We start from the raw sequence: 25922 nt of genomic DNA on the forward strand, positions 1-25922 counted from the left end.
ATCTTATTGTCTAATTTTTTGAGTTCTTTGTATACTCTGGATATTAGGGCTCTATCTGAAGTGTGAGGAGTAAAAATTTGTTCCCAGGATATAGGCTCCCTATTTACCTCTCTTATTGTTTCTCTTGCTGAGAAAAAACTTTTTAGTTTAAGTAAGTCCCATTTGTGGATGTGTAACCGACGTGATTCTGCAATCTGCATTTGGGGTAAAATTGGGAGTTCATAACCCACTTCAATCTAATGTATGAAATATGATATGTCAAGAGCTTTGTAATGTTGTGAACAACCAATAAAAAAAAGAAACGAAAAAAATAAATAAATCAGTAGACAGAGTAAAACAGATTGCCCTCCTAATGTTGATGAGCATTATCCAATCATGTATAGGCCTGGATAGAACAAAAAAGCTCAGTTGAGTAAAGAGGAATTCTTCCTGCCTAATAATCTTTGAATTCAAACACAGTTATTCTTGCTGTCACAGTCATATTGAAACATTGGCTTTTCCTGAGTTTCAGGCCTACTGAATTCTGAATTGTGACTACACCATTGGTTTTCTTGGTTCTCAGACCTTCACACTTGGGCTATTACTAAACCATAAAAGTTCGCTGATTTCCAGATTGCCATATCACCCTGAAGATCTTGGGATTTGTTTGTCACCATAACTGCATGAATTAATTTCTTATAATTCTCTCTCTTTCAACATACGTCTATAGAAACAAAATGTCATACAAGAGGAAAGGAGGGGTAAGACAAGATAATACAAATGGAAGAAATGATTTACAGTAGAAGAGGTAGAGAGAGAAAAGGGGAGGGGAGGGGAGGGGAGGGGAGGGGGGATAGTAGAGAATAGGACAGACAGCAGAATACATCAGACACTAGAAAGGCAATATGTCAATCAATGGAAGGGAAACTGATGTGATACAGCAATTTGTATACGGGGTAAAAGGGGGAGTTCATAATCCACATGAATCAAACCGTGTAATATGATGTATTAAGAACTATGTAATGTTATGAACGACCAATAAAAAAATAAAAATAAAAATAAAATAAAAAAAAAAGAAACATACCCCCTATTAATTCGGACAAATACAAATACTACCTTGCAATAATAAACTTAGTAAAGAGTATTCATGGCAGTGCTGTTATACCAATGCCATTTCAACAAACACAAATGAAAGTGAAGAATGAAATCTGTAAAGTTTTCTAGGAATGGAGGGCTTCTGTTTCTGGGAAAATAGAGTCAATGTAACTTTCCCAATAAGTACAACTAAAGACCATCAACATTATTTATAAACAACATCAGAAGTCTCTGAAAGCTGGAGAGGAGAAAGCAGAAGAGCTAGAGAGCTGGGGACCCAAGTGGTAAAACAGTGGTGGGTTCCCAGTGTTTTCTTTTTGCTTTGAATCCCAGACTTTGAACTAAAGGTAATGACATACAGAAACACTAATGGGAGGAGATTTTTTAAAGCCCTCACAAAATCTGCTATCTCTAGTCAAAGGAACAGAAAAAGAGTAGCCTAGCAAGATAGATAGTACTTCAGCCAAACACCCCAGAAAAAAATCTATTTCCACACACCAGCAAAGAATGGATGAGGAATCTAGATTTCTACCTTGCCAGAGGCCTCAGGCTCTCTGCTGGCACAGTATTAGAGAGACCAAGTGGAGTGTCAGGACTTTCATCATTATCTAGTAGAATAAAATGGAACCCAGCTCCCTCATGGTGTTCAGGGATGCTCTGGGGGAGGCAGTAGGAAGGTACTTATGCCCTTCTCAGGCAGGGAAGTATCAGTTGAGGATGAGTTTGGAATCAAACTCCCACCTGCACTTAGCAATAATGAGGAATCTCCTTCTGTCAACAGAGAACAAGTGGGAAAATTAGGCTTATACTTTCACATGTCAGTAATAAAGTACATCTTCCCTTCCTTTGCCAGAGCAATCTCAAAAGAAGCCAGCTAAAACAGAAGGCTTAAATAATATTCAAATCTTGTAAAATAATATCCAAAATGTCCATGTTTTTTAATCAATCATTTGTTCTATTAATAATGCAAAGACACCTAAAATGGAATGAAAAAAATAAAAATAAAAAGGATCAACAGGTGCCTCTAGTAAGATGGCAGAAGTAAAAGTATCTGACGTTGTAATAGAGCCATCATCACAAGGCTTCAATGAAGCTAACCCCCATTAAGGGAGGGGCTAGTGGAAGAATAGAAATTATGTAGATTAGAGAAAGGGGAATGAAGGGAAGGGAATAGGAAATGGAAAGACTGTGGAATGAATTTGGCATAGTTTTTCTTTGTACATTTATGGATGTACTAGAGTGAATTTTACCATTATGCATATCCACAAGAATGGGGTTCTAATTAGAATAAAATACAATTTATGCTCATATAACTATATGAAAATGGATTCCACTGTCGTGTGTAACTAAGAAGAACCAATAAAAATCCTTCAATTAGCAATTACAAACATTCTTGAAATGAGAAAAGTAAAAAGTTTTAACAAAGAAATGGGAAGTGTTAGCAAATAAATAGAAGACAAAGAAGAGAAAATGGAAATTTTAAGAGTGAAACTTGCAATAACTGAAAGTGAATTGATAGGCTCAGTAGCAGAATGAAGGGAGCAAAGTAAAGAATAATGATCTTTGAAGATAGAATAATAGAAATTATCCAATCTAAACAGCAAAAGGAAAATAGATTGAAAAAGATAAAAAGAGCCTCCCAATGTAACAGTAACAGAAGATCTAACATTGTGTCATTAGAATCCTGAAAGAAGAGAAATCAGGAATGAAAAATACTTGAAAGAATAATGACTGCAAAATTTCCTAAAGATTGTAATCTGTAAATCCAAGAAGAAACTGAGAAAACTCCAAGCAAGATATGATACATATGAAAATTAAATACAAAGAGAAATATTGAGAGAAAGAGAAAATATGAATATCTATGGGACAAAACCAACTTGAACAATAGCAGATTTCTTACTAATCATGGGATCAGGTGAAAGTGGTACAACATTTTTCAAGTGCTGAGGTAAAAGAACCATCAACCCTGAATTTGATTTTGAGGAAAAATATCCTTCACAAATGAAGGATAAATTAGGCATTATAAAAGGAAAAAAATAATTTATTGCCCACAGACCTATTCTGAAAGAATAGCTAAGCTAAAGTTTTCTAACTAGAAAGGGAATTATAAAAAGAAAAAATGTGGGACACCAGGAAGGAAGACATGATAAGCAAAAACAGAGAAAACAAACAAACAAACAAACATGAAGAGACATTAGAGAAGATGTATATATGACTAAAAAGCACATTAAAAGATATTCAACATCATTAGCTTTCATCAAAATGCCTATTTAGAAACCACAATGATGTATCATTGTATACACTTAGAACAGCAAAAATTACATCAGTGACCATACCAAAAAATGCTGGAAGGATTCAAAGATACTAGCTCAGATCACTTACTCACTGCACATGGGAATATTAAATGGTACAGCCACTCTGGAACAGAATTTGTTGGTTTCTTAAAGAACTAAACATGAACTACCAGATGACCCAGTGATTGCACTCCTGGGACATTTATTCCAGGAAAATGAAAACTTATGTTCACATGAAATCCTGCACATCAATGTTTATAGCAGCTTATTCATAATAGCACAAAACTAAAGCAAGGCAGATTTTTTATAAAAGAAAATGTCCACTCTATTTTAAAATTTTTTAAATTTTTTTATGTTTATTTATTTATATTTTTTGGTTGTAGACACAATACCTTTACGTGGTGCTGAGAATTGAACCCAGTGCCTCACACATGCAAGGCAAATGCTCTACCAACTAAGCTATTGAGGCCCCAACAACATTTTCTTTTTAATGGGTGAATGGTTAAACTGTAGTGTGTCCATGCCCTGAACCACAACTCAGTAATAATTAAAAATAATCTATTGATACATATGACAACCAGAGTCACCTCCGCATGATCATGCTAAGTGAAAAAAATCCCCAAACTATATACTGTATGATATCATTTATATAATATTCCTAAAATTAAAAAATCATAGAATTGGAGTTTAGTGGTTTCCAGAGATGAAAGAGGGGGTGGCATAGAGTGCAGACAAAAGTCAACTGAAGGATTCTTAAAAAAAAAAAAAAAAAAAAGTTTTGGCCAGGTGCTGTGGCATGTACGTGTGGTCTTAGTAGCTCTGGAGGCTGAGGCAGGAGGATCACAAGTTCAAAGCCAGCTTCAGCAATTTAGCAAGGCCCTATTTCAAAATAAAGAATAAAAAGGGCTGGGAACATGGCTCAGTGGTTAAGTGCCTATGGGTTTAATCCTTGGTACGAAAAAGAAAAAGAAAAAAATGTCTTGATAATCTTGTCTATATTGATGCCAGTACCCTGGTCATGATTTATATTATAGTTATGCAAGATGCCACCAATAAGGGATACTAAATAAAGGGTGCAGGAAATCTCTTTTTATTATTCTTATAAGTGCATGTTAATCTACAATTATTGAAAAGTAACAAGTATGATTTTAAAAAATCAAAATATGATTTTACCTCTCTGGTGTTTCATTTCCTTTGCATGACTTCCTGTTGCTTCATCACCTGCCTTTCTTTCTTTCTGAATTTTAGGCGTATTGCTAGAAGATAAAGCTGTGTAATTCTGCTTTCCAAGAACTGGCCAGATGAGAACACAGTTATGAACCAAGTCACCATTTCGTTATGATGATAATGATTTTCACTTTTACTTAGGAGAGATTAATGAAGTTAGAATAGTCACTATAACATCCATACACTTTGTTAGGTCAGCATTCCCATATACATAAATACATTCCCATATACATAAATCCAGGCAGCATCTATTCTCCAATATTTAAGTCTTGATGATATAAAGAAGGAATTTTCCATCCTAATCACTTGAAATAATGAAAAGATCACCCATTCTAGTTATGCTTCCATTAAATAGGCCTATAGCTAAACCAAATTTGAAAACAGATTCTAATCATCTATATTTTAAACCAAATTTGAAAACAGATGCTAATCATCTATATATTTGTGCCATAGCTCAGAGTACACAAGTTCAAGAAACACTGTGAATTTACTTCTTATTCTTATAATGCCTGTTTATTCAAATCTGTTTCTATATTGACTTTCCAATAGCATACTGCTGATTGATTGTGCCATATTTTTATAAATATAAGAACATATTGATTTTTTCACTTCCTTTAAATATTTGAATTATGAAACAAATTCTACCAGAAAACAGTGGACAAAATGTATGTATGCAGTTCATACTGATCAAACACCACCACCTCTGTGAGAAATCCAGCTTTACCAGGAATTTAAAACTAGGGGCCATGAACCCCTCTCTGATATAAGAGGTTATCTTACAGATAACCTCTATTCTGAATTTCATGTTTAATTACTCCATTGCTTTTATCTGTAGTTTTACCACCCACCATATGTTTTTTGGGACTACCTGTTTAGGAAGTTATGCAAATGAAATTCTTGAAATTGTGTTCTGAGGCATGTTGGTCTGAGGCATCCTTATTTCATTCAACAATGTTTGTTAAATACCCATCCAACATGTTCTGATTTTTGTTATATAATATTCAATGCATATATGTAGTGTAACCATTTAAAATACAAAAGCCAATAAGCTTTTGAGTAGTTTCCTTCAGTAAGGTTTTTGTTCTATCATTGTTCTGCAGATGATTTTAAAAGACTGTCTTCATGGACTGTTCATTTTTTGAAATAGTTGATTATTTCCTCTTCCTGAAGGATGCTGTTCCCTTTGGGTTTCTAGGTTGTGGTACTTTCCTGCTCTTAATATTACCTCACTGGGAGTTCCTCTCTGATGTCAATGTAGGTCTTCCTAGATGATGCCTGTTGGAATCTACCCAGACTCACTCTCCAGGCTATACTATGCCAACCTATAAGTGTCACCTGAAAGCTGAGGACTCCCAAATTTTTGTCAATTGCCTCCCCTTTTCCAGACTCATGTATCTGATTTTTCTTACTTGAAATCTTTGCTTCAGTGTCTGGGGCATCTCAGACTTAATGTGTATGATAATTGACTCTTGATATCTCCTTCAACAATATTTCCCCTAGCTTTCCATCATTCATGCAGTTACTTATTCATCAAAGCCAACTGCTAGACTTTATCCTCAATTTTCCTTTTCCTTTAACCCAGCATTGAATTCGTCATAAAGTCCTCTTAACTCTATATTCAAAATACATTCCCAGTCTGGGTACTTCAAATCTTTCCACTCCTGGGACCCTAAATCAAGCTACCACTGTTTCTCACATGAACTATTACAAAAACGTGTGCCTTCTTCCTGCCTCTGTGCTTATTTCCTGTTAAAAGACTAATAAAGATAACAGCCTGAACGCTGATGAAAATATTGAATGAAGCGGGCCACTTTCTTGTATTTTCCATGTTTCCAACCATGTGCCCACCCCAAATGACCCCTTCCACCTCTCATGTGAGCTTCTAGTCACGCTGGCCTTCTGGTTTCTTCTCTTATACTAAGATGGTTCTTACTTCAGGAACTTTGTGATTGCTCTTCTTCCTGCCTAGAATATTTCTCCTGAGATCTAGAATATTTCTGCTGAGATCATCATGTAACCTATTTCTTTACTTCACTGAGGTCTTTTTTAATATCAGCTCAAGAGCTTTTGTAACCAGCGTTATCTAAAATTGTGCCCTGAGACCTTTTCCCTTCCCTTACTTTGTCTATTTTTTTTGTCATAAAACACCATGTATTAATAGATAATTAATTCCATAGCTCTTCTGTTTTCTGTAAGTCTTCACTAGAATAATAGTTCCTATGAGTGACCTGCTCTTTAATTCTGCATCTATATTTTCCAATCCTGGGCTATACTATGAGTTTCACAGTTGTTGGCTCAGTTGTAAATAAATGTGAATTCCTTTCATTCCTCCTTGACTAAGTATTCATGCTTCACTTTCTGAATATTTTTTAATAACCAAACTGAAAATATGAGAGGTATATGCACTTAGGACCTTATAACACATTCCTGCATTCCTGTATTTAAATGTGAGCAAGAGACCAGTTTATTCTTCCTTCTCCTTCCTTCTCTCTGCCTCCTCCTTATCCTCCCTACTTTACAACTACCTCCCTAACAAATTTCCAGGTAGGAATGAAATGTTAATATTTCTTTTGTTCCTTCATACTTATGTTCTCCAGCATGTGTAAACTAAAGCACAACTTTTATTTTTTTATTGGTTGTTCAAAACCTTACAAAGTTCTTGACATATCATATTTCATACATTAGCTTCAAGTGGGTTATGAACTCCCATTTTTACCCCAAATACAGATTGTAGAATCACATGGGTTACACATCCACATTTTTACATAATGCCATACTAGTAACTGTTGTATTCTGCTACCTTTCCTATCCTCTACTATCCCCCCTCCCCTCCCCTCCGTCTTCTCTCTCTACCCCATCTACTGTAATTCATTTCTCTCCTTGTTTATTTTCCCATTCCCCTCACAACCTCTTATATGTAATTTTGTATAGCAATGAGGGTCTCCCTTCATTTCCATGCAATTTCCCTTTTCTCTCCCTTTCCCTCCCATCTCATGTCTCTGTTTAATGTTAATCTTTTCTTCCTGCTCTTCCTCCCTGCTCTATTCTTAGTTGCTCTCATTATATCAAAGAAGACATTTGGTATTTGTTTTTTAGGGATTGGCTAGCTTCACTAAGCATAATCTGCTCTAGTGCCATCCATTTCCCTGTGAATTACATGATTTTGTCATTTTTTAGTGCTGCATAATACTCCATGGTGTATAGATGCCACATTTTTTAATCCATTCATCCATTGAAGGGCATCTGGGTTGGTTCCACAGTCTAGCTATTGTGAATTGTGCTGCTGTGAACATCGATGTGGCAGTTTCCCTGTAGTACGCTCTTTTAAGGTCTTCAGGGAATAGTCCGAGAAGGGCAATAGTTGTGTCAAATGGTGGTTCCATTCCCAGCTTTCCCAGGAATCTCCATACTGCTTTCCAAATTGGCCGCACCAATTTGCAGTCCCACCAGCAATGTACAAGAGTACCCTTTTCCCCACATCCTCTCTAGCACTTGTTGTTGTTTGACTTCATAATGGCTGCCAATCTTACTGGAGTGAGATGGTATCTTAGGGTGGTTTTGATTTGCATTTCTCTGACTGCTAGAGATGGTGAGCATTTGTTCATGTACTTGTTGATTGATTGTATGTCCTCCTCTGAGAAGTGTCTGTTTAGGTCCTTGGCCCATTTGTTGATTGGGTTATTTGTTATCTTATTGTCTAATTTTTTGAGTTCTTTGTATACTCTGGATATTAGGGCTCTATCTGAAGTGTGAGGAGTAAAAATTTGTTCCCATGATGTAGGCTCCCTATTTACCTCTCTTATTGTTTCTCTTGCTGTAAAGCACAACTTTTAGTGTGTTCACCTGGGAGACATTTATGGGGAAAAAGCAACATTTCTTTTCTAGTTCTCTTCTTTGATATGTTTAGTCAAAAGAACCTGTCTTTCCAAACTCCATTACTGTATGATGTATGTTTATCTCTACAAATTATTAATTAGATTAGAAAACATATAAAGCCCTATATTGCCCATCAGTTTATTTAACAAAAATAGAATTTTATTTTTATGAAATAAAATTTTGTTTATGGCATGTTCAGAGACATCATAGTTTCACTTACATGTTATTGTTTCCTTTGCAGGAGTTGAGGAGTGCTGAAACAATTGGTCGTACTCTCATATCTCCAGCTGTTTCTGGAAAGGATTTTATGAGAAATGAAGGCACATTGGTCTTTGAACCTGGCCAGAGCAACACCATGTTGGATGTCAACCTAATGCCAGATATAGGGTCTTCAAGTCCATTTCCTAAACGCTTTCAGATTGTGCTTTTGGGCCCAAAAGGTGGTGCCAGAATTGATAAAGCATATGGTACTGCCAACATCACTCTTGTCTCTGATGCAGAGTCACAGGCGATTTGGGGCCTTGCTGATCAGCTACATCAGCCCCTTGATGAAGATATTCTTAACAGAGTGCTCCACAGCATTAACATGAATGTAGCCACAGAGCACACGGACGAACAGCTCAGTGCTGTGGTGCATCTAATAGAAAAGGTAAGAAAAACTTGCAAATGGAAACACTTGGTTTAATAAAACTTGACAAATTAGAAAACCAACACAAAAGTCACATTCTATTATATCACATACATAGAATTGTGATAACACTAAACTTCTAAATATAAGAGTAGAATTCATCATACCTGACAATGAACTTTTGTTTGGATATGAGGGATGCCTGTTTGACACCCTCAGTATTCAATTTGCATAATCTTGTGTAGCAGAAAAAAATAGTTCAAAGTCTAAAAAGGCAGAACAGATGTTGGAATCTGCAGGCCCTTTCTGATTCTCCAGAAGCTGTTCACTTGTCTTTGGCATTTGATCCTCTATTGTTTTTGCAATCATAAAAAGAGGACTTGCACCAATTTGTAGTCCCACCAGCAATGTATGAGTATGCCCTTTTCCCCACATCCTTAGCAACACTTATTTTTGTTTGTATTCTTGGTAACTGCCATTCTGACTGGAGTGAGATGAAATCTTAGAGTAGTTTTGCTTTGCATTTCTCTAATTGCTAGAGATGTTGAACATTTTTTCATATGTTTGTTGATTAATTGTATATCCTCTTCTAAGAAGTGTCTATTCAGTTCCTTAATCCATTTATTGATTGGGTTATTTGTTTTTTGGTGTTAAGGTTTTTGAGTGCTTTATATATCCTAGAGATTAGCGTTCTATCTGATGTGCTTGTGGTAAAGATTTGCTCCCATTGGAATCACCATTTGACTCAGCTATCCAACTCCTCGATTTATACTCAAAGGACTTAAAAACAGCATTCTACAGGGACACAGTCATCTCAAGGTTTATAGCAGCACATTTCACAATAGTTAAATTGTGGAACCAACCCAGATGCCCTTCAGTAGATAAATGGATAGGGAAGCTTTGGTATATATTCATGATGGAATATTACTCAGCATTAAAAGAGAATAAAATCATGGCATTTGCAGGTAAATGGATGGAGCTGGAGAATATAATGCTAGGTGAAGCAAGCCAATCCCAAAAAGCCAAACTGAATGTTTTCTTTGATATGAAGAGGCTGACTCATAATGGTGATGGAGTGGAATATGAGAGGAATGGAGGAAATTTAGAAAGGGCAAAGGGAAGGGATGGGGAGGGAGGGAATAGGGGGGTAGGAATGATGGTGGAATGAGTTAGACATCATTACCCTAAGTACATGTATGAAGACACAAATGGTGTGAAAATACTTTATGTACAATCAGTGACTTGAAAAATTGTGCTCTGTGAATTGCATTCTGCCATCATGTGTAACAAATTAGAATAAATAAATAATTTAGTTTAAAAAAAAAAGAGGACTTGGAGTAGGTATTCATCCACATAGTGCTTTTAGTTTAAATGCCACGAAACAGAAACAATTATCCACTGTTTGTTCTCTGTTCCTCTTGGGTACTGGAAACTTTCCCAGAAAAGGAAAAGCTATGGGATGGCCAGATAACTTTAGGCATTCAATTTGGCCTGGATGTGGACCAACTAGGTTTTGTTTTAAACCCATTTATTTATTTACACTTCTGCAAATGATGGAGTTAAATGGAGATATGAGCCCAAGGACATACATGAAAATAGATAAATAAAAAGAGTTAGTACTAGTGGAAAACATGAGAATGTGTGTGTGGGATTCTTACCAAGATATTTTATAGTAACACATTTACATATAAGTATAAAAAGTTTTGATCACATATGTATGAATTTATTAATACTATATTTCTAACATAGTGACCTTTAAATATTTAAAATGTTTACAGCAGGGACTTAGAATATCATGTCTATTCTATTTCCCATATATTTCTTAAAATATAAAGCTCAAAGTATAAAAAAGAAAATTGTTATGTATATAGGTAAGAAGAAGAGGCCATGCCAAGTAGCTTGTAAAGCAGAGAAGTGGTTGTTATTTCACACAGAGAACATTCTAGAAAATAGTGATCTCACTCCAGAAAATAATGTTACTTAAATTTTTTTAAATATTGTTTTTAGTTATACATGGACACAATATCTTTATTTTGTTTTATTTATTATTTTTATGTGGTGCTGAGGATTGAATCCAGTGCCTCACATGTGTGAGGCATGTGCTCTGCCACTGAGCCATGACCCCAGCCCATGTAACTTAAATTTTCTAATGATGAAATGGCATGGGACATCAGCAAGTTGATTTTGGCCAAGACAAGGGAAAGCATATATGAGAACAATGTAGATAGAGCAGAGAACTTCAGATCAAATGTTTTGTAGAAGATATAAGAAAATTCTGCTGCCCCTTTTCCTCAGTAAGTTATATAAGATGGTTATATACCATTGGTCAAGAATCAACACTGAGGGTTGGGGTGTGGCTCAGACGTAGAGCACTTGCCCAGCATGCATGAGGCACTGAGTTTGATATCAGCACCACATAAAATAAAATAAAATGAAATGAAATAAAATAAAATAAAGAGGTTGTGTTCACCTATAATTAAAAAATAAATATTTTTTAAAAAAGAATCAACACTGATTTAAGTGGTTATCAAATAATATATCTTGATTGTTTTGCTATGATTATTTGTGTGCTTTACCAAAAGGAACTTTCTATTTCCTTTTAATATGGGAAAAATTGGGGTACCTCTGAAATTCTTGGGTTCTAACCTTTAAAGCTTGTTCTAGGTGAATACCTAATGGGTGTTGTGTTCAAACAGAACAAATGGGTTTGGGAACATTTGTTCAAATACCATGTATGGCAGCAATGCTTATTTTAGCATTACTTACGGTAATAACAAAAATTGAAACAAAAAATTGCTATTGAGGGGGGCCTAGTTCAATAAATTCTGGTGTATTGATGAAATACAGCCATGAATGAACCACACAAAAACATTTTAGTCAATAATGGACCACATTATGGTGTTCCCATAAGATTATAAATTCCTATTAGTATTTTTACTGTAGCTTTTCTGTGTTTACATTTGCAAATACTACCATGTGTCACCTATAGTATTAAGTACAGTAATATGCTGTACAGATTTGTAGCCTGGGAGCAGTAAGCTAAACCATGTATCCTGCATGTAGGTACTTATCAGGTAGTGAGTACTCTGTGATATTCACAAGGACAGAACTATCCACAATGCATTTCCCAGAACATATCTCCCTTGTTAAGTTATGCATGACTGTATGCCACAAAATAAATATTTCATTTTTTAGACATAGTTATATAATTAGACTACAAGAATAATAAAAGCACTGAAGATATAGATAATCACATATGGATAAGGTTATAAAACTTAACCAATAAAATTAAAGGATGCCCAGTTAAGTTTGAAATTCAGATAAATAACAACTAAATTTTAAGCATATATACATCATAAAATACTTACTTGCCATACTTATTTAGCAACCAGTTATTATGTGCTCATCTGAAATTCAAGGAATCCTATACTTCATCTAGTAACCTTTCATATATATCATGTTAAACTAATAGACACTTCAACCTCAGCTTCAGAAGTTACAGCCTAAGTCTGCCAGGGCTGAATAGAACTTGGCTACATAAAATCTTGTATTGCAGGTAAAACTGTTTCTAAGTTCTTTGAAACAGAACCCGCCCTACATAATGTTTGTTTTATTTTCCATAATGCTTTTTTTTTACTAAAATCTCAATATCTTAGATAAGATCACACACTCTAGAAGTGTTATTTATTCATGCTTGCATGATACAAATATTGTCCTAAAAAAAGCAATAGCTTTAAATGATTCATATGAAGACTTCTAGATAAAAATCCAACAGTGGGGTTGGTCATATTTTTGCAATAACATGATATTCTGCCCTCTGATTTTCCCACGCATGGTACAGTAAAAAATAATTTTAAAAGCTGTCAGTTGCCATAATAACACCATCAGTCTTTTAAAACCCTGCTGGATTTGATATTACAATTTTAATTTTACCAGATTTAGATTTCCTGGCAATTGGAGGTTAATAAAACATGAGTCAGGAGGTCTAATTTTGTGTTCTGGAAAACTTGAAAGAGCATATGAATAATTTGTTTTGTGGAAGTTTGGTAGACCATCTCCCATTTCCAATGGTTGCTTCTTTTATTTTTAACCCTGACAGGTTTTTAATTTTTTCCCATGGTTGTTTTAAGTCTTCTGCTTGTTTTTAAGTCACTTTCTATAATTTGGGTGTTTCTTTTGTATCTGTTTATGTAAAATGTCCTTAAAAAGCCAGACTATTTATTTTTTATCACACACACTTTTAATATTATGCATTTGATGCCAAGATTATTTTGTACCTATAATTTATAATAGTACTAACTGGCTTAGATATCAATCTGTATTTTACTGACTGATTTTGTATTTTATAATTGCAATAATTTTAACTAAGTTGTCTGTGACCTGAGTCAATCTGTGTTGTTTTTCGACAAGCCTATGGGGGATTTGGGGAGTCAGTGCAGGTATCTGTCAGGAACACCTCCTGGGTTTGGCCAGTCACCAACCCTGTGTTCTGGCTGACTTAAGTTATTTTCTTTCTGAATCAGTTTGTTTCCCTGGAAATGAAACAAAGATCATACTAGGACTTTCCTCAGAGGATTCTTGTGAAGATTAAAGAAGTTAACATAAAGTTCTAAGAACTCTGAAGTGCCCACAATAACCAAGCGTTATATAAACGGCCTTTTTGTTTTATTTTGTGCACTCTACTAAAAGGAATTGTTTCCCTTGAACATGGATAACAGTTTGAAAAACTCTAGAAATTTTGGATCAGAACTTTTAGTTCTTAAAATTATGTACCTGTGTCTCTGTTGGCTTCTGGCATTTCATTTTCAGAAATGCCTCATGTCAGATTGAATTTTTGTTTCTCTGTTACTATGTTTTTTTTTCTGATTTCTAGTATGACTTTTTTTAATATTTTAAAAAAATCACTCAGATATGTCTGGTGTTTTTTGTTTTCTTAATTTCCTCTGATTAAAAGTAATCTCTGAACTTTTAGACAGGAGTGTCTCTTTAGCTTATTAAAGAACTATGGTATTTTTTTTTCTTGTATCTGTTCTTTCGTATGCTTATGTCTGAGGGATTTGTCCTACTTGTCTGTTACGTTTTCTTTGAGTTCTAGGAGAGTTTCTTGAGCTTATTTTCCATTTGTTATGACCAGCTTGCTTGTTTCAGTGTCCAATCAGCTGTTCTTTCATCTTCCTTTGTAATTTCCTCATTGTTAAATTGTTATTCTGTTCCTTTCGCTGTATTTCCCCTGTGGATTATTCTGCCTTCTGCCTTCCTATCTTTGAGGTGGCTACTATAAATTCAGATCTTGAGTTCTTCTTTGAGCTTGGAATGTTACTAAGTCACACACACACAAAAAAAATATGGAGAACTCCCTCATGATTAGTCATTTCAAGGCTAATATAAACTTATGTGCAAGTTGATAATGTATATTGGCAGGAAGAGCATAATGTAGGATATAGAGAAAGTGATGACTTGGAGTTTAAAAAATTAACAGGAACTTATTAGATATATTAAAATAGAACAAAATAAGTCAGTGGCTTCATACCATTGCTTAGGTAATAGTTGAGATGTGGGCTCCTTCATTCTGGCAAGGAAAAACCATGAAGGTGATTTTCCCCTCTTATTTTTCTTATTCCTCCAATAATGAATAATGTAGTCTTCCAAAGTAGGAAGGGTCATACTTTCTGAAAAAGACAAGGATGCCAGGTGGTTTTGAGTACTATTGGTTGAAAATAACTTCTTGATTTGATTATTAGAATTTAATGACATATGGTAGCTTCTGTTCATTGAAAAACAGACAAAAATAATCCTACTTCCATTATGAAAAAATATTCTCTAGGCATTTATTTCTTTATATTCTAGTCAAAAGAATATATGTTCTTGGGGGTGGTGTAAAAATGGGACTTGTTTTAATCCATCAGGCTAACTATTGTAGTTAAGTGATCCAGGTGACCATTTGGGCTATTAAAGATTAAATAGAAAATATTTTGGCTATTGTGTCTTTTTTAAAATTGAATGTTTATTTTTGCATTTTAAAGAGCAAATGTATGTATTTGAAATACCAGTTTCTCTTAAATGCTTCATAGGTTCATGTTTGTAAACATTAACAACTGTTAATAAAGATTTTATGTAGTATGTAGCTGACATGTAATTTAAGAAATTTATTTTTGAAGTATATATTTTTATACTTGAATTTTTTCTAGATAACTGTTGAAGGAAAAAATCAAGTTTTCAGTATCAAAAGCAGAACTCTTTTCTATGAGATTCTTTGTGCTCTTGTTAATCCAAAGCGCAAGGATACAAGAGGATTCAGCCACTTTACAGAAGTGACTGAAGATTTTGCCTTTTCTCTGCTGACTGATGTTACCTGTGGCTCTCCTGGTGAAAAGTAAGTATCTTCTAATACATCAATAGTACCTTGCATGCATTTCTTCACTGTTTACCAAGCAACATGTGATGCAAATTGACATTGACATGATGTAACTCAGAATTATTTGGCCAATGCATTGTACCTGTTTGGCAAATTAAGTGAATTGTTTGAAAAAAGCCTAACAGTTCCATGAAGAAAAATGAATGAGTACTGTTAGCAATATATTCTTATTATTTCAAAGTGTGTTTTAAAAGTTGTAAACAGCCATGTCTCCAACTTTTATGTATTCAATGAATAGAAGATACACTCTGAATAAGACCAAAAAAAGGGGAGCTGATTCTGAACTTTAGGGGTCCTTTTTATTAATATCTTTATTAATTTTATTTTCGTGTGGTACTAAGGATTGAACCCAGTGCCTCACACATGAGAAGTGAGTGCTCTACCATTGAACTCTATAGCCCCAGCCCTAGGAGTGTTTTGATATGCTACTACTTGTGCTTCCAAAGGCAGCTCTCATACTCTGTTGAACTTCGGGCTGGAGTGTCATGGCAAGAAGCTAGCCAGAGGAGAAGGAAAAAATAAAATACAGTGCATTTAGAGACCTAAAAAATGTTTTATTTTGTTTGACAACATAAAAGTGGCCTATAATAGAACATGCCTGGAAATTGAAATTCAACTTGATTTTCACAGAGGAAATAGGATCTAGAATTATATTTCAGAGGGATAGTAACAAAAACAGCATGGCATTGGCACCAAAACAGGCATGAAGACCAATGGAATAGAGTAGAAGACATAGAGACAAATCAATGTAAATACAGTTTTCTGATACTAAGATAAAGGTGCCAAAATATATGTTGGAAAAAAAGATAGCCCTTTTAACAAACAGTGATGGGCAAACTGGAAGTCCATATGTAGAAGAATGAAACTAGACTCTTACCTCTCACCCTGCACAAAAATTAACTCAAAGTATAACAAAGAACGAGGAATTAGACCAGAAATCCTGCACCTGCTAGAAGAAAATGACTTCCTTAACAAGACTCCTAAAGTGCAATAAATAAACTAAAAATATCAATAAATGGGATGGTATCAAATTAAAAGGCTTCTGCTTCAAAGGGAAACAAGAGCATGAAGAGGGAGCTTACAGAATGGAGGAAGATCTTTCCTACCTGCTCCTCAGGGTGTTAATATCCAGAATATGCAAAGAACTCAAAACACTTAACACCAAAAATCCAAATAACCCAATTAATAAATGGGCAAAAGAATTAAACAGATACTTTTCAAAAGAAGAAATACAAATGGTCAACAAATAAGTGAAAAAAATGTTCAACATCTCTAGCAATTAAGGAAATGCAATCAAAACTACATTGAGATTTCATCTAATTCCAGTCAGAATGGCAATTATCCAGAATAAATTATAAGTGTTGGTGAGGATGTGGGGGAAAAGGTACATTCATACATTGCTGGTGGGACTGCAAATTGGTGCAACCACTTTGGAAAACAGTGTGGCAATTCCTTGAACAACTAAGAATAGAACCACCATGTGACCCAGCTTTCCCATCCCTCAGTATATGTCCAAAATATTTTAAATCAGCATACTATAGTAAGGCAACATATTGATGTTTATAGGAGCACAATTCATAGTAGTCAAACTAAGGAGCCAACTTAGATGACTTTCAATAGATGCATGAATAAAGAAAAGGTGGTGTATGTACACAATTGAGTGGTATATATATATATATATATATATATATATATATATATACAATTGTGTACAGATACACAATACTCAGCCATAAAAATGAATGACATTATGGTGTTTGCCAGTAAATGGATGGAACTGCAGTAAGACAGACTCGGAAAGTCAAGAGTTGAATGTTTTCTCTGATATGTGGAAGCTAATAGAAAATAAGGGATGAGGGATTTAAAAAAAGGAGAAAGAGAGAAAGGGGAAAAAGTAAGACGAATTTCATCAAAATATAGGAGACATCAGTAGAGTTGAGATTGAGAAGAGGATTTAAAAGGAGGAAGAGATGGGAAAAGGGAAGAACAGTGGAATGAGTATGACTGAGGTCTCTTATGAGCATGCATGGATGTGGCATGGTGGTTCCTGGCACTGGTTGTATTCACAGGATGCTAATTAAAAAAAAAAGTAAACTCTAAATGGATTGAAAAAGAATAGGTGGAGTAGAGGGAGCAGAGGTGGGGAGTGCTGGGGAATGAATTGGAGCAGGTTCTGTTCCATGCTTTTGTGATTATGTCAGGGTGTATCCTGGTGTTGTATGTGACTGAAAAGAATAAAACAACAATAACCATTATTTAATGAGTGACATCTGCTTAAGACTAAGTTTATGTAAACCTTTTATCAATTTTATTATTTATTCTCAATGAATGCTGTCATCAGTGTTTATTACATTGAAATTTAGAGATACTCTGAAGACTACATTTAAAAACTCATATAATAATTTAAATCATCTCTTTATTTATAGGTCCCTTTATGAACTCTGGCAGGTTAACTAAAATACCAGTTGAATACCTAAAACTTTTAATGTTAGTTTTTAAGTCCCAGGACATGCAAAGTTAAAGGAGATGGTTAATACAGACATAAAAACGTTTGTGGTAGCCTTTTTATCAGGGAGAGCAAGATATAAATAATAACATAAGTGATCTTAACTGTACACCTCTGCTCTAGTCTTGACATAGTTTTGCATTGAAGAATATGAGTGAATTATAATATTGAAACATTATAACATTATAATATTGAAATTTATATAAGGTTCAACTTAATCCTCACCAAAGGTTATACACACACACACACACACACACACACACACACACAACACACACATATATGGAGAGAGAGTTTTATATATAATAGTTACATATATATGTTATAAAGTATAGTGTATATATATATATATACACTATATTTTAATATAGTTCTTTTAAATGTTTTTGTTAGTTCATTGTAACCCATAACAATCAGTTCATTTTGACACAGTCATACATGCATGGAATATAATTTGCTCCATTTTAATCCCCAGTATGCCTCCCCTCTTCCCTCCTCCCATTTTTCATCCTCTATTGTACTGGCCTCCCTTCTATTTATTTATTTTTTCATTGGTCACCAGTCTATGATGAAGTATGGACTCCCTTCCAGGGCTACTTGACCCCACAGTCCTGCTTTGTAACAACTCCCTTCCAACCTCATGAATCCTAGGTGTTCAGACTTTCATTCCACATGAGTGCCAGTGGGTGACAAGGTTAAGACAAAGAACCAGCACCCTTTTCCCCTGTACTCTTCCTTTAACCTTGCAGGGTGAGTCCCAGTGTTTGATGTTTTTATTGAAAAATGAGCAAGGTATCAATAACTTCACAGGTGCCTCATTTCAGGAGGCTTCTTCTCTTTACCACTGCTCCTAGATGTCTATCTGAGACCAATGATTAGCAGTTCCTTCTTAGTACCTTTGATATATGTCTTTAATCCTGTCTTCAGCAATCTCTGACATGGATTGCTTATTTGTTTAAAGTAAGTTCCCACTTAAGCTACAGAATGTTTCTGTGTGTGTGTGTGTGTGTGTGAGAGAGAGAGAGAGAGAGAGAGAGAGAGAGAGAGAGAGAGAGAGAGAGAGGTGGGTGGGGGAGGAATCAGATTTGGTATTTTAGAAACATCACGTTGAAGAGGTTGTTGAAATTAAAGAAGAGGGAAAGCAAGAAACAGGAAAACTAGGTGGTAATTCCAGAGACTTGTAAGGCTGAGGTAGGAGGATGGTAGGTTCCAGTCAAGCCTGGGAAACTTCATGAGACCTGTCTTAAAAAATAAAAAGAAATTAAAAAGAATGAAGGTGTAACTCAGTGGTAGAGTGCCCCTGGGTTCAATCTCCAGTAGGAGGAAGGGAAGGATTGAAGCAAGGGGAAGACTACATAGGGGATAACTGTTGAGTGAAGACAAATGTTCAAATTAATGGAACATAAAAAATGAGAGAGATCACTATTATTTTGTTTTGCTTAAGTAACTCCAAAGACAAAGATAACCATAATTATGCATATCTATATATTGTCTTAAGCAATATCAAGAGCATCTGCTGAGAATAGAAGGTGTGGGAATTGAGCAAGGATAATGTCAAAAATGATGGAATTCAGAACAATCACCTGAAAACCAAATAAAACCAATGTCATGGATTGTTTATTGTTAATTCACTGTGACCACTGAGGTTGGTCACAGTGAATTAGTATAGGGGCCATTCAACATTAACAATTGATCAACATATTAATGTGCCCCCCCCACTTAAGTCTAGGTATGAAGTAGCTTATGGGATTGACCAAGATGAGTGCATTTGAAGGGCATCAATATAAAAGGTTAGGTGCCAAGAAGGGTTGGTTTTTATCGAGGGTGGGGAGAGTCATTGTGATATAATTGTGATATAATGTTGGTTTGCCAAGATAGAAGAATCTATGGTAGTTTTGACTCGTCAGATTCTCAGTAGATTACAGGTCGAGGAGCCTAAAATGTGTCTGTGCAGCAATGGGGGGTGGACTTCATTGGTCTTAGTTGCTTTGTGGCCTGGTCACGGGTTCTGTAGTGGTAGCTATTAAGCGGGGAGTCCCAATGATGATTTAGGAAGCTGAGTGGGGAGACTGTATTGGATCTTTGACAAGTTGTGTGGAGGCATGTGTGGCCCATGGAAATTGAAGTGTTTTCATAGAAGACTTGACACTGGGACCTAGAGCTCTGGATAAATGGTGGGTTAGGTATAGATAATTGAAGGTGCAGATTCAATTGTGGTCATTTAAGCTGTGGAAAAGTTTTTTTTTTTTTTTTTTTTTTTTTTTTTTTTTTTTTTTAGAGAAGGGTATATAGTTAGAGGAAAAAGTTATCCTTTGCTCTTTCCTTTTGTTTCTCAAATCTTTCATTTAAAATTCTCTTCGTTTACTAGCTTAGGGTGTCTTGGCAAGGTATCATTTAGATCAATGGTCTAATTATATATACTCTACATCTGTTGTGGTCCATATAACTTAAACACTTAATGCATAAATCTTATACTAATGACCTGATGTTCTCTATAATTTTTAAGGCATGTTTCAGATCTGATTTATCTTTGTTTCTCTTCATTGTTTGCAATGATAATGGGTTCACAGGTTGCAACAGATTCTCTGGGTGACTGGTTACAAATCCAGATTCCTAGGACTGCCAACCCCCTCTTGTGAGTAAGATTTCTGAGTTAGTAAGTCTGAGTGTAAACTAGATAGCTCTATTTTAAGCCAAGTTCCAAGTGATTTCAACACATAGTGAGGTTTGAAAGTAATTTCATTGCACACAGGATCTTATCATACCTAGGAGATCTTCAAATCTGAACTATTAAATGAATAAAGCCCACTCTTCAGAGCCGTTTTTCTTACCAAATGATTATATTAGTTCAAATGCTCTTATGGGTTAGAAAGGCATGAGGTACCCTCTAGGTGAAACATGGCTCTTGATATAGCTAAGGTTTAAGATGTTCTTGAATCAAACAGTGCTTCAGTTTAGTGGGGATACCCTTTTCTTACCCTGTTCCACCAATACTGATGTGAGGAACACAGAAAAGTACATTTTACAGCCATAGATTGTATCTTGATATCCATTAACCAGCTTTAAAACAACAACAACAACAACAACAACAACAACAAAAAAACCTTGTTTTAGGTTACAGGGAGGATTAGTCAAGAGGATGTGGAAAGTTTTGTGGAAAAGTTCATAACAGTTAACCATAAAGGAACTGAAAGCAAATTTTACCTAGTACTCCTGGGCTGGTAATGTCATTGTTATGTATAAAGAGCAGAATCCCAATGTAATGCATTTAAGTGGATATATGGTTGTAAATACTCGCCATTTTAGCAGAATCTTTTTTATTTATTTTTTCTTGCAGAAGCAAAACCATCCTTGATAGTTGCCCATACTTGTCAATACTGGCTCTTCACTGGTATCCTCAGCAAATCAATGGGCACAAGTTTGAAGGAAAGGAAGGGGATTATATTAGAATTCCAGAGAAGTTATTGGATGTCTCAGATGCACAAATAATGGCTGGGAAAAATTCATGTAAATTAGTCCAGTTTACAGAGTATAGCAGTCAGCAGTGGTTTATAACTGGTAACAATCTTCCTGCCCTGAAAAACAAGGTAATCTATCATTTTAAAAATTATGTTGTTAGAATCTCATGTTTTCTTTAGCAGACATCTGATCAGAATACATCTCTTTGATCAGAGTTTTGGCAGATACTATATGTGGTGAATTAATATAAGAAGTCTTTCATGTTCATGAACCATTTATAGAATGTTTAGTTTCAAAATAGTTGGAAATGTCTCTTTCCTGTTTTATTGAGTTATTTTACTCAATATATGAGTTGTATAAGATATATATATATATATATATACACATATATATATGTATGTTTTATATATATACACACACACACACACATACACACACACATATGGAAAGCAACAAAATATAGCTTTCTCTAATATTCAATTGTATACCTCACTCTTGATAAAGTTGGCAAATTATAGTTAAAGTGAGTGCTGTTAGCTGAATATCACTGAATGAATGAAGCAGAGGTAGAATGTGCATGATGGAAGACCAGTCAGATATCCTGCATTGATAAGTGAGCTCTCTATTAATACTGGAAGAAAACAGATAACTATTATGAAAATGAAATATAGTTTAGTATGCGAAATTCATTCTTAACATTGATTCGAAAATGTCATTGAATTTTCTATTCCTTTTGTTATTACAGGTATTGTCTTTGAGTGTGAAAGATCAGAGTTCACAACTCCTGACTAACAACAATGAAGTCCTCTACAGGATTTATGCTGCTGAGCCTAGAATTGTTCCTCGGACATCTCTCTGTCTCCTTTGGAATCAGGCTACAGCAAGGTACTTATTAACAACTTTTGAAGATTAGAGTTTAGTCCTTCCACATACCAGCACCATTAAACCTATTTTTTTTTTGAACTGGATATAGAGGTGGCACTCAGTGACCTAACACCACAGAATAATCTCTACAATAAGACAGAGGAGCATAGGGAATGGTCTAGCATCGTTCAGATGGCAAGCTCAGCCAAGTGATTTAACTGTGTGTAGCACATTATTTATTTATTTATTATTACTCCTTTTGTAGGTTATGACATGAGTCCTGCTCAATTCAGATAACTTTTCTGAAGTCATCAGTTAGTTTTCTGGAAAGGAAAGAAATTCATTATTTGTCTTCCTTTCACCTGGGCTTGTGGTTCAGGAGCTGACACTCTATGTTTAGAGGAAACAGCAGGATTTATAATTCTAGTCCAATCATGTTGGATATATTTTAGGATTAAAGCCAGGTAAAGGAATGGGAAGAAAAGCAATTATTTCTTTTCTCTTGACCTAAGGTCACAAGTTTCTGAGTAGTTACTATCACTCAGATCTCAATCAATGGTGCAGGGCCAGGCAATGCTGGCCGAGAAGGTCTAGGATTGTGTATATTATTTAGTTTTAGCCACAAAAGCTAAAATTATAACTAAATTTAATGTCTTTGTTGGGCAACCAACTGTCTGCTGAAACAGCAAAATTTTGGTTAGTCTCTTTCTTTTTCTGTGAAAAAACACTTTGAAGTGAAATTCCTATGCCTGAAGGCATATCTCAAACCTAATGCAGATGGTCCCTGGCTTAAGATGGTTCAACTTAGTATTCTTCTATTTTAAAATAGAGCAGAAGTGATATACATTCAGTAGAGTTCATACTCAAATTTTGAATTTTGCTCTTTTTCCTTATGGATGGTATGTGGCATGATACTGTCTCATGATGCTGAGCTGCAACACTAAGCCACGGCTCCTGGTCAGCTGCATGATTATGAGGGTGCACTGTATAGCTAAGCTATGATATGCAGGAGGTTGTATAGGTTAAGTGCAGTTGTAGCTTGTAATACTGTAGACTTATGATGGGTTTATCAGGAGTTAACCCCATCATATGTCAAGGAGCATCATTACATAGTCTGCAGTCCTCAATGTATAATTAGAAATGAAGGTTTCAAGCCCAAATGAAAAGTTTCAAGCTCAAATCCCCAATTGAGGTTATGAAGTTATATGTCCTTAGAAAAGTAATAGACTCAAGATGCATTAAAAGGGAAGGGAGCATAAACCTGTAATCTCTGGCAATGCAAAATGAGCCAAAATTTATAGAGTGAAGCATTTGAAGTACATTGGAAAACATATATAATCGGCTCAAAATTAAAAAAAAAAAAGGTGAGGAAGGAATCTTAGAAAAGCATACAAGTAAATTATGTGGTTCAAAATACAAGAACTTGTGAAATCATATGGAAGGGCAAGAACTACACATATCATGGCTATGTTATCTCTTAGGATTTTAGAGTGATAGAGAAGAGTGGGTCTGTCTTACATTTATAGGCAGGGACTGGTATTACTGTCGGAAGACCAGCTTCTTTGGTACTGGGAATGCTGTGGCAGGTGTAGTTGTATTTAGACTGTTTCTTAAGGTGTCTGGTGGAATTTGTTGGCTCACATCCTGGACAAGATGTTCCCTTTGGTGTTCCTTCTTCAAAACGTGGTCTGCTTAGGTCTTGAGTAAAGAAAACTTAAGTTCAGCAAGTACTTTTTTCTTCAAAAGACATTTCAACATCTTAAGCACTGACGAAAGGGGAATAGTGACTATTATGTTTTGTTCCAGCTGGTTGTCTGACAGTCAGTTTTGCAAAGTGGTTGAGGACACTGCAGATTATGTGGAATGTGCCTGTTCACACATGTCCCTGTATGCCGCCTACGCCCAGACTGACAACTTGTCTTCATACAACGAAGCCTTTTTCTCTTCCGGATTTATATGTATATCAGGTCAGTGATAGTGTTTTCAAGTCAATAATTTTAAATAATTGTGAGAATGAAGGTCTGTTTGTCCATAGTTTTTTTCCCCAAAAAACAATGTCAATTGATATTTAGAAAAAATATTTACTACACTTATTTCTGAGTTCAAATAGTATGTATTCGGTTTACTTGTCTTTGTACTTTATACAAATGAAATCGTATAGTTCATTTTGGCTTTGACTTTTCCCATTCAATATTTTATCTGTGAAAAACATTCATGCTTTACATACGTGGGTTGGCCATTTAAAAAATATTTTCCACATTTTTTATTGGTGTATCATAGTAGTACATATTGATGGAGATATTTGTTGTTACATATTTGTATGTGCACACAATTAAACAATATAACTTGACCAATATCACTCCCCAGCACTTTTCTCCTCCTTCCCTCCCTCTCTGCCACTCTATGGTTCTTTAATATATGCAAGATGTGAATATCATTAATCATTTCCTGTTGTTTTTTCTATTTGTTTTATTCATTAATTCATACAATAGATATTTATGGAGGGCCACTTATACTACAGACAGAGTAAAAAGTATAGGACTTAGTCCCAACTCCTAAGGAATATATATAACACAGTATGAGAAGCTAGATAGTAAGAAAGGTTATAATTTGTTGGTTTAGAGGGCAGGTTCTGTGAGATAGAATTTCAGGATTATTTGAGATAATACAGTCAAAGAATTTTGTATTTGCAATAGTTAAAAAAAAAAAACCAACCCTACCCTTTGGTTGATTTGTATTCTACAGCTTAACCATTTTAAATATGGCAAACACTGTATTAAAAAAATCATCTATCATTATTACCCTATGTACATATAAAATTACAATTGGTAGGATTCTACATCATGTATAACCAGAAGAATGTGAAATTATGTTTCATTATGCATGATGTGTCAAAGGACATACTGTCATATATAACTAATTAAAACAAATAGAAATTATTTTAAAAGTCATCTATCATTTTCCATATCCAAGCCCCATTTTGGGCATTAATAGGAACTTAAATTGTATTAGTACTTGTCAAACTAATCAATAGAATTATTCCCATGTACTATATTAAGTATATGGGTGGAAGTCTGAGAATTCCTTACTGTATATTTCTGTCCCCCATCTTCAGCACTTCTGTGCCTTAATTCACTTTTTAAAAGCTCCACAACTCTTTCTGTGAACAATATGTTTATTCTACAGAGAACTAGGTATAGGGTAATGGTTTAAAATACAAAACCTGAAGCCAGAATGTCTGGTTTCAAATACTTGATCTGCCATTAGTGAGTGTGAAACGTTGAGTAAATTACATAGTTTCCGCATACCTCAATATCCCCCTAATGATGTATGATTATAAATGATTTCTACTTAATAAGGTGGGAAATATATTGAATCAGACATTTCTGATATTCTGCTTTGATGATGTTTTATCTGTAAATGTAATTGTCATTGAGTTTTTCTGGAGACAGAGTCAAGCAATTAATTACTGTTCTTAGTTCAGTTGCTAAAATATTTCCAATATAATTTGATTTTATATAGCTACAAATTTTCCTTAATGTATCTTAATTATGAACCTAATTTAGATTCAATAGCAAA

General features: G+C 34.9%; 1 protein-coding gene across 1 annotated transcript in view; it reads left to right on the forward strand.

Moving 5' to 3' along the window:
- Adgrv1 (adhesion G protein-coupled receptor V1) overlaps positions 1 to 25922 on the forward strand; it is a 509007-nt gene that overhangs the window by 188635 nt on the left and 294450 nt on the right. The window contains exons 78-82 of the mRNA XM_077795043.1: positions 8713 to 9120; positions 15288 to 15472; positions 21358 to 21607; positions 22225 to 22364; positions 24150 to 24310. Of these exons, the coding sequence (XP_077651169.1) occupies positions 8713 to 9120; positions 15288 to 15472; positions 21358 to 21607; positions 22225 to 22364; positions 24150 to 24310 (1144 nt within the window). The remainder of the gene's footprint in view (positions 1 to 8712; positions 9121 to 15287; positions 15473 to 21357; positions 21608 to 22224; positions 22365 to 24149; positions 24311 to 25922) is intronic.

This window comes from Urocitellus parryii, chromosome 1 (genome assembly GCF_045843805.1).
Source record: "Urocitellus parryii isolate mUroPar1 chromosome 1, mUroPar1.hap1, whole genome shotgun sequence".
Taxonomy (NCBI): Eukaryota; Metazoa; Chordata; class Mammalia; order Rodentia; family Sciuridae; genus Urocitellus; species Urocitellus parryii.